This window comes from Cryptomeria japonica, chromosome 2, assembly GCF_030272615.1.
Source record: "Cryptomeria japonica chromosome 2, Sugi_1.0, whole genome shotgun sequence".
NCBI lineage: Eukaryota > Viridiplantae > Streptophyta > Pinopsida > Cupressales > Cupressaceae > Cryptomeria > Cryptomeria japonica.
Genome location: NC_081406.1, coordinates 618,344,231 through 618,355,086, shown reverse-complemented (window position 1 = coordinate 618,355,086; position 10,856 = coordinate 618,344,231). Strand labels below are relative to the sequence as shown.

Genomic DNA, 10,856 nt, shown 5'->3' with positions numbered 1-10,856 from the left:
AAACATACTCGTTATACCAGTGATCAAGTTGAAGTAATGGAAGAGTAAGATTTTTAACTTTTTAATGTTTTATTTCTTCTATAATATATTAAGTTGAATAAGATCATGATTTAATTTACATATTATAACAATTTATAATTTCTCTTTTTTCTTATGCACTCTCCCACAATCTAATACAAAAATATTAGATTATCAACATAATAAATGTAATGAAATATTTTTAGATTTGATTGTGTATTCATGTTGATGCTAAAAAATTGATACACAATCAAATCTAAAATCATTCATAACATTTTCATGGATTGTGGAAATCTATTATTTTTAACATAAAATATCATTTCTTTTTTATCAGTAAAGGCAGAGCCGAAAATTCATATATTGAAACAGAGAGTTTTTAACATGTCTATTAGCCAAAACTTTAACAACACCAGTATCCATCAAAAAGCATCCAAATGTCTAAAAGAATAACCAGAATATGAAACCTATCTTTCAAACTTCATCTAGGGGCACAGCAGGGAGAGTCAAAGATCTTCCTCATCCCCACGACCCACTCTTCTGGCACCACCTCTCCTACCCTGTTGAGCTTGGGGATCCTCGTTTTCCATTTTAGGTGGTAGAATTCCGTTCAACCTTGCAAAAGAGATAAGTTCTGCCTCTCTTCCCAGGTCTTCTGGATTCTCGTCCATGAAGCGGCACTTGAGGAATCTGAGCCCCACCCCAGCAAATGCTCTATGTTTGTCCAGCTCCTTACCTTTCAGGTCTAGCAGAAAAGGGTAATACTTTATTAGCTCCACAGGGACATTAAACAAGATTCTCTCACTGAATCATGTAGCTCCTTGTTGAGAATTTCTTAGATCTTAGATTTAACATAATAAATCTTAGATCTGTGAAAATCTAATGTTATTAACATTATCTTTTGCTTTCTATTATAAAAAATATCAATTTATCAAATATTACCTCATCTATACATGAACATAAGCTTAATTATTTTATATATTTGTAAGGGATTCTGAATTGAAAACATTAATTCTTGCAGATCTAAATGAAACTGAAACTATTTTTTAAAATATTTTATTGTTGCAGAGTGTTTAAGATGTTGCAACATCCTGACGAAAAGGACAGACAAGAACTAAGCACTAAACTGGGTCTCACATCACAGCAAATTAAATTCTGGTTTCAGAACCGGCGCACGCAAGTAAAGGTAGTATATATATTTACTTTCAAAGTTAGGGTTAACAATTACGACTCTTTCTCTTTCAAATTTTTATTTCACTGATTTTTTTGATATATATGAATAATCTTCTGTTGAAAAATCCATTATTGTGGTCCAGGTTCAGCAGGAGCGTACTGACAACACTAATTTGCGTACGGAAAACGAGAGATTCCGACTGGATAGACAGGCGCTGAGAAATACACTTAACAATATCAGGTGTCAAACGTGTGGAGGATCTAATTTCATGACAGAGATGGTTTACGAACAGCAAAGCTTGGCTCTAGAAAATGAGCTTTTAAGAACGGAGGTTTGCCAAAATAATTGCATGGGATTTTTTGCATTTATGTGTTGTATAAGTTAGTTTGGTCCACTGACGATCTTCTTCTGGTCCTGTAGATTGAAAAACTGAATGCAGTTGCCTCGAGTTGTGTTGGAAGAACAATCCCCTTGTTAGAAACCAGAGCAGATCAATCACAGATGATGTACTCTTCACACCATGAAGAGGGAAGCTCAGGACAGAACCAGATTACATTGCCCACACCCACTTGTGTTTCATTGGATGAATCCTCGGCAATGGAAGCTGCGCAAAAGGCCACTGAAGAATTTATCTGGATGGTAGACGCAAACGAGCCTGTTTGGGTGAAGAAACCTTTAGCGGATGGTACAATAGAAATTCTGAATACGAATCAGTTGTACGGAACATTTCCTCAGGGCATGGGGCTCAGCAGCAACATGAAGAGAGAAGGCAGCAGGGACACCTCAATTGTTTCTATCACAGGAGCTGAATTGGTTGATCTCTTCATGGATGTGGTATGATATTTTAAAGGTTTTAATTCAGAAATTTTTAGGATCCCTGCAATTTTTACATGTTCTATGACAAAGATTGGGATATTCTGTACTAAATCATGATATTTTCCTAATAATTCCTTATAACTTGCAGTGTTATGATTCCCTAGTGTCTCAAGAATTTATAGATCTATGTGTGTGATATTGTTTGGCTTCATGCTTGTATTTATATATCATGAGATTTAGGCATAAAATTCAGGCTTAGAGATTTTAATGTTATCTGAGAATTACTTTCTATTTTTTTTTTCAAATTTTACATCTGTTTCTAAATTTTGTAACATGTCTTAACCAAAACTGATATTTTTAATTTGATGCATGTTAACCATTCCGCTTAACCAAAACTGATATTTTTAATTTGATGCATGTTAACCATTCCGTTTAACTTCAGATAACTTTCTATAAGTGTTTTAGGGTTTGTTTATTTGGTGGGTGCTTTGCTTTTCGTCGGTTGTCTCTTTACTGTTTTTTTAATGTGTTTGGATTATAAGACTAGTCTGTCAAATTTTGCTATGGACAAGATTTATGATCCCTAAAATATAAACTTTAATATTTTGTCTTTTATAAGACTTTGGAAATATAACAAGGTTGGTTGCTAATTGTGCACACCACCAATAACTGGATCAGCTATTTGGAAGATGAGCATTTAAGGATTCGGCGGAATATTTGATTATTTGAAACAGCCGTGGAAAGCACTAGCATTTTAGATACTTAGAACAAATTTATATGCAATACATTAAATCGGATTTTCTATATGTTGTTGCAGAATAAATGGAAGAAAATATTTTCATTAATTGTAACAAGAGCAGAGACCTTGCAAGTTGTGTCTCAAGGGGTTGGTGGTCACTAGAAATGGTTTACTTCAATTGGTATGAATGTCTGTCTCAATAAAGAAAGAAATTAATGGTTTCTAAGCGAATATTTTCATAATGATGGAATATTAAAATGGTATGTACTCGTGCAGATGTATGCTGAGCTACAGATTCTATCTCCTCTTGTTCCCACGAGACATATATCTTTTCTTCGGTTTTCCCAGCAGCCAACCAATGGAATGTGGATAGTGGTAGACTTTTCTCTAGAAAATTTGAACTACAGTATTTCGCCCTCGTTGGATGGTACCATAAGCATCCGTCTGGATGTGTTATACAAGATATGCCTAATGGGTGTTCAAAGGTCTGTATTCTTTTTAGTTCTGTCGATTGGCCTAACTATAATAGTAGCAAAGAAATTTTAATGAATCTAAGTATAAGCTGATTTTTCCTGAAAAAATTTAGATGGATATATGTAATATCTGTTGTATTGTTATTTGAAAATGACAACTTTAAGTGGGAATTTATATGTAACAGTTATCATGCCTTATAATATAATGCAGGTGATTTGGATAGAGCAGGGTGAGACAGATTATAGAATAGTTCATAAAATATTTGAGCAAGTCATCAACAGCGAAATGGCCTTTGGCGCCCAGCATTGGCTGACTTGCTTGCAGAGGCAATATTGTTGGTTTAAAACTCTAGTAGATCTCACCAGCGAAGGAGGTATTCAATTTTTTGAAAAGACATGTTTTATATTAAAGTAAAATGGTTTTTGATCGGTCCCAAATCCTGTTATAATAGAAGTAGAGTAGAATTGTAGTCAGGCTATCAAGCAAGTCTTTTTAATTTGTCTGCAAATATGTAATGTATATAATGTTTGCAGATGTTTCCCGGACAAATATGATAAGATTGGCGCAGAACATAAGCAGTCAATTTGTTGCAAACATAAGTGCACTCTCACAATCCAGCAACGACCCTATTAAAATCACAACAAGAAACGCTTCCGAAGTGGGACAATCCAGTGGTGTTATTGTCTGTGTTGGAACTTCTATCAAGCTTTCTGTCCCCCCAAACGTACTGTTTAATTTTTTGGGGGATGAGCGAACCGCATCAAAGGTATACTATACGTGTTCCGATTCTTATTAGGAATCTCTGGATTGTATTTTGTTTATCATTCTCTGAGATTTTTTCTGTCCTTTATTCTGTGAAGTACAAACTATTATCATGTGGAGAATGGAAGGAACTCACAAGCATTGGAAATGGATCAGACCCTTCAAATTGCATTTCATTGTTTGATGTTTATTGTGTGAGTATAAACATTCGAGACTTTTCCGCAATTGTTTTCCTGCATTTCATTTGCCTTGAGTTAAATGCTTTAGAATTTGCAGGAAGGCGAGACAGAGAAGACGCTGAAACATAGTTACAGAGACGCATCGGGGTCTTTTTGTGTGTATACAGCCATAAATGTTGACATCATCCATGGTAAGGATGCTTCTTCATTACCCATTGCCGCTCATCATGGATTTGCAGTACTACCATATCACACTTCAACTGCCGTTAATTCACTTATACCAACCACTATATTACATGAGGAAGCCTCGGCCACCAGCCTTGACAGTGTAGGTTCAGTACTTACACTAATATTCCAAAATATTGAGACAGAGTTTACCAACTGCAGTCTGAGCGGTGCATATGTTGAAAAAATCCACAATACTATGAATAACACCATCCAAAGAATAAAAAAATGTCTGGCATTGTATAGATTGAGTGCTCAAATTACAGCAGTCTCAGGAATATATCATTGTCCTTTTACAGAGGTGGATTCGATTCAAACCCACAAAGACTAAAATATGTTTATTTTGATGACATAATTGAAATTTCCATGGTTACCAAAATGGGCGTGAGTACCGTTTGGGTGGATTTATGCAAGTTCTAGTGGAGTTAAGATTTGAGTTCTGGGTGAATTTGAACTCCTGGTATAGGAACTGAAATAGCTTGTGTGTCTCCTCTTGACACTGCGTCTATTTACTATGTAGTAACTGATGTTATATGTCTCCTCTACACAGAACTTTGCATTTGTGCGTTACTTTACTTATGTTTCTATGATACTTTACATATATAACACTGATTCCTGATATATGGCCCTATGATCAGGCCGTGACCAAATAATTTTCACTATTCTTTCTGTATACCATTTATTGTAACTGTTCCCTATATTAAGATTTAATATAATTATATATATTTTAATTTTTTTTTTATAAAAATATTTTTCAATTTTTTATTAGTTTTTATATTTATAGTTTAATATGAGTATTATTAATGTTTTTAATAAAGATAAACAGGTTTTACAAGAGCTGAAATCTAAAGTTTTACATACCAAGGTCAATAGCCAAAAAGACATTAATAACTAATAATTTGATTGGTGAGAGAAAGTTTTATTCATGCAGTGTTGGACTATGATAAAGTTTAATTTTTTTTGGGTAGAAAACCTTCTTGGTATGCAAGGATCAAATCTTTGGATGTTCAATGACATTTTGTTAAGAAGTCTGTTTACCGTTTGATACATGAGTTATATAGTTTATCTATATTACAAATTCTCTCATGGTAAATGCAAAGTTTGGGTGAGTTTAAAACATTATTGTGGCTACAATTATAAAATATATGGTGAATAACACATTAACAACTATATTTTAATTGTGCTATGTGGAGGTTGTACACTATAGTGTATAGATGAAGACTTTATACAAATTAACATTTCAATATTGTAGTTTGATATGAGATAGTTGGAGTTAGTATTTTTTGTTGTTTTCAGCAACAAATGCAACAACAAAGTGAGTTATATTTGTTAAGATAAATCATTATACAGTTACCTGACAAAGATAGTGCATAACGAGAGAAAGTGATTGACAAAGATAGACAAATGAGTGATAGGTATTTGCATAGGAAGTTGAGTTTGTCATGAAAGTTGTTGTCATTGGCTATGTGAGTGTTCTTATGTATTTTATTTGTTGATAGGTTCATTTTTTCAAATGGTACTTTGTATTGGGGAGCATCTCTTTGTTTGGAAATAATCTGTTGAGATTGTCATATCTTGTATTATATTATAGTTATCATGATCTTGTATTGTAAGTGTTTCACTTATATCATTTTAATTGGAGCAATGATGGATGTTATAAGCTCTTGTGAATTGACTTTATATGCATTAGAAGTTAATTAGTTTTAAATCCAAAACTATAAGATTTTTCCAGTTGTCATAATCAGTGGCGAAAGTTTGAGGTAGGAGAATTGTTAACCAAAATTCTTTAGCCCTTTTGAAATTGTGCTTTCAATCTACCTACACTCAGAGGATAAGGTCTGCCTAGTTCTATAATAAATGTCATCATTTTAGTTTAATATCTACAAAATGAATGGTGACCACTTGGACTTTGGAATTGTTTGAACAAATGATGAAAGTAATATAACAATAAAATTTCATGAAGCAAGTAGCATACAATTTAGAGAGATTCATTGGCCTAACATGTCAAAGGACCTCTTATAGCAGCCTATTTGCAAACTATGAACTAGAAGAAACTAGCAATTGGAAAGGATTTCTAGAGGGGAATAGAGTTTCCAAGACAAATTTTACATGTAGAAACCTGAGATCTGTGAACATATTTTACATGTAGAAACCCGAGATATGAGAAATCAGATTTACATATTCAATGGAAAGAATGCATGCCTTCAATCTACTAGCTATCCAAATAATATATTTATGTCAAATTTGAAAATTCGTAGTAAATACACGATCAACTCTATCTGTTTTTGCAAGTTTTGAAATGTGGACAATGATTGATATAATGATCAAGCTTTTTACCAAAACGATGTGCACTATACTGTTGTTTCAGGTATTTGGTTGCAGCCATACCTCTATTGTCCTTGTAACAGATCATAGAATAGTGGAGGTTACTATAACTGTAAGATTTTCAATATAGCAGTATTGACCATAATAATTCTCCTTTGCTGTGATTGAGTGATAGTTACAATCTGCCTTGTGTTTCACAAGTAATGAGATCTGTATTATGATTGATATAAGGGTGCAGATTTGGAGTATAGAAATTGAGATAAATTAATTAGTGTATTAATAAAAAAAAATATACTCTATGATTATAAAGATCACATAGATACCACCTGATAAAGCTTATAATTTTCAATCCTCAAGAATGAAAAATTTCCCCACTACTCACACAAACAGTATTGAAAATGAAATGTATGAGTTTACAATAAATTAACAACCAACCATTAGGTATATCTGTGTTAATAGACTATCAAAACTTAGGCTCACTTAAATTTATGTTGGGATAGTATCCGTTTTGTGTAAGTTGTGGGATTGTATTATTGCTTCATATGGTTTGGAGAAACCCTAAATAACTGTGCAAAAATAGCAAAGGTTGAGAATAGAGAAACCGTAAAATATGTTCAGATAAATAGCAAAAGAAACATTATCGCCCATTTTCAAAAAAACTAATAAAATTTTTGTTCGTCTCATCATATGCAAGATTTAAACAATGAAAATATTAACAGAACAGATATTTGTATTCCCTACAGATATTTGATAAAACTAGTATATAATAAGCAAAACAATATTCACCAATCGTCTAAAGTTAAAAAATATGCATGTATACTTTAAAATAACTTCAAAAAGTTTTGAAAAAGAAAAATATTTGTTATAGTTGATCTAAATAAGTCAAAACAGGGGATAAACGCCACAAAGACCCAACACCATCACTATTCTTGTGAAATACATTAATAATAAGCAAAAATAGGGGATAAATCCCACAAAGACCCAACACCATCAGTATTCTTCTGAATAATTTTCTTGTTGATTTTCTCAAATATTCTTCTGAATAATTTTCTTGTTGGTTTTTTATAATGAGTATTATTAATGTTAAAATATAAGGTTTGATAATATATTTAAATTTTAGTTAAATTTATAATAGTAGAGATATTTTAAATATATTCATTAATAGTGATTATATTATTATATAGATATATAAATGTTAATTTTTTAATTTTTTTACATTATTTATTCAAGTAGAGAGGCAATACACATCAAAACATTAATATTTAATAATAAATTTAATGTTTTCAAAACAAGCAACACATAAAATTCTCTCAATGTCTCTAATAAAAGTAAAAAGAGTAAATAAAATAGTTTCAAATGTTTTTCACGAGTATTTTTATTTTAAGAGTTATTTTATTGATAACGATGCTTCATGGTTAAATTGTGTCCAAGATTTTTAAATTATTTAATTTTATGGATACATTTCAAATTTATTTTTGGAAAAAAATCATTATTTATTATTTTATTTTATATTTATTTTGAAAAATATAAAAAATTATTATATGTTTATAGATTTCTTTAAATTTATATTTAAGCATAAGAGACATTCTACAAAACAATATTCAACAACATGAGACGTTAACAAAAATATAATATTGAATGTTTATTTGTGTGCGTGTATGTATGTATACATATACATATACATATACATATACATATACATACAGACAGACATATGTACATACATACATACATACATACATATACATATGGAAAGACATGAAATATTTTAAAGTTTAAATTTAATAATTTTTTTATTTAAGTCATGAGTCAAGGAATAAATATTTATTATATAGTTAAAAATTTCATGGGCATAAATTGAGTAAGATATAAACATCAAATAATTAAATAATAAAAAAATATATAAACAAAATAAAAATATATAAAACAAACACAAACAAAATAAAAATCTAGAAACAAACCCATAAATAAAATGAAAATATAGATTCAAATTGATATCTCTTCATATGTTTTAGATAAATATATTTAAGATGTCTATACTACTAAATTGAAATTATTTTATTATTTTATTCTATTGAAATATAAAAATTGATCAAAATTTTTTACTACATAAATAATAAATATTATTTCACCAACATATCAAAAGAAGTTTTTAAATAATTATCTTTTCATCTTGATAATACTAGCTTATATATATTTAATAATATATATAGAATAAGCCGAGAGATATCCTTCTAGAGGCACCTATTTTTTATTAATTTATCAATATTAAACTGCAATAGGTGCCTCGAGAAGGATATCTCTTGGCTTATTCTATATATATTATTAAATATATATAAGCTAGTAGCAGTCGCAGTGTGAATTGAAAGGCATGACATAAATTAATTTTAAATTATATATTGTTGTATAGCTATGTATTTTGGATTTGTACAATTTTAGATTTAGGATTTCATTTGGTTGAATTCTAGATTTAGAATTATAGCTAGGATTGGAATCAAAATAGTATGCCTAATTCAATCAGGATTAGGGTTCATTTTGGCTTACTATTAGGGTTAGGATTTGATTTGGTTTAAAATAGTAGGCCTAATTGAATAAGGAATAGGGTTCATTTTGTCTTGCTATTAGGGTTAGGGTTAGTGTTAGGGTTAGTGTTAGGGTTTATATAATTGTTCAGGTTAGGTTAATAGTTAGGGTTCGGATTTACTTAATGTTTAGTGTTACGATTAGTGTGAAGATTGTGATTAGCCTAGGATTTAGGGTTATGGTTAGGATTATGTGTAGGGTTATGGTTTAAAACATAGGGCTATGATCTAGGGTTAGGATTATAGTTAGGGTTTACATCATTGTTAGGGTTAGGTTAATGATTAGGGTTTGGATTTACTTCATGATTAGGATTAGGGATAGGGTTGATTGTGGTTAGGCTTTGGATTTATCATTATGGTGAGGATTATGACTAGGGTTAAAGTTAGAGTTAGGATTATAGTTAGGGTTTACAACAAAACCAAACATTATATAAAAACCAAAATCTAAACCAAATATCATGATCTGATTGGATTGAACTCAACTTCTTGATTGGGCAAAATCCATGGCAAAATATTTACCTATAATAAAAAAGAAAACCTAAAATATTATGCTCAAAATTTGACTACCAACTACAAATCTGATTGGTTGGAAGCACAACCCATTTGCTAGGAGTGCAAAGCAGAATGGCGGCTTGCAGAGCATATAGAAGGCATGGGTGACCACCCCACGCAGTGGATGGCCCCCATCCCACGTGGGAGAGCCTCTCACCATGCATGGGAACCCCACACCATGGTGGGTCCCAAACAGCACAGTGACTCCCCCAAATTTTAAAAAACACAACTCCAACGCTTCTCTGGGTATGAATAAAACTTTCAGCCCACTAATAGAGCATACAAGAATAAGAAAAAACAATAAATGCAGAGACGATACCCTTGGACTGAGAATAATAAAATACAGGAGGGGGATCTTGGAAAATCAATATTCTAAACGAATGGCAAGGAAGCTAGACAATCTCGTTAAAAGTTTAATAACAATATTTTATGGAGTATATTGATCAATTAGAGAAATCTTTTGAAAATGATGATTACAATAGCCAAATGTACAAATGAGAAAATGCCTAAAGACTCCCTCTGCAACCCCAATCCAGATCAACCCTCCTCTACCCAATCCTTGCTCCAATCTCAAATAGTATGCCTAATTCAATTAGGATTAGGGTTCATTTTGGCTTACTATTAGGGTGAGGATTTGATTTGGTTTAAAATAGTAGGCCTAATTGAATAAGGAATAGGGTTCATTTTGTCTTGCTATTAGGGTTAGGGTTAGGGTTATAGTTAGGGTTTATATAATTGTTGGGGTTAGGTTAATAGTTAGGGTTTGGATTTACATAATGTTTAGTGTTACGGTTAGTGTGAAGATTGTGATTAGGCTAGGATTTAGGGTTATGGTTAGGATTATGTGTAGGGTTATGGTTTATATCATAGGGCTATGATCTAGGGTTAGAATTATAGTTAGGGTTTACACCATTGTTAGGGTTAGGTTAATGATTAAGGTTTGGATTTACTTCATGATTAGGATTAGGGATAGGGTTGATTGTGGTTAGGCTTTGGATTTATCATTATGGTGA

At 31.5% G+C, this 10,856-nt stretch overlaps 1 protein-coding gene across 1 annotated transcript; it reads left to right on the top strand.

The window, feature by feature from the left end:
• The first annotated feature begins 684 nt into the window (after positions 1–684).
• On the top strand, positions 685–4,715 carry LOC131868436 (homeobox-leucine zipper protein PROTODERMAL FACTOR 2-like). The gene is made up of 9 exons (XM_059215644.1): positions 685–773; positions 1,084–1,201; positions 1,332–1,520; positions 1,610–2,023; positions 3,021–3,233; positions 3,429–3,591; positions 3,752–3,984; positions 4,079–4,174; positions 4,257–4,715. Exons 1-9 carry the CDS (start codon positions 685–687, stop codon positions 4,713–4,715), a joined length of 1,974 nt encoding a protein of 657 aa, XP_059071627.1.
• The last annotated feature ends 6,141 nt before the right edge of the window (positions 4,716–10,856 follow it).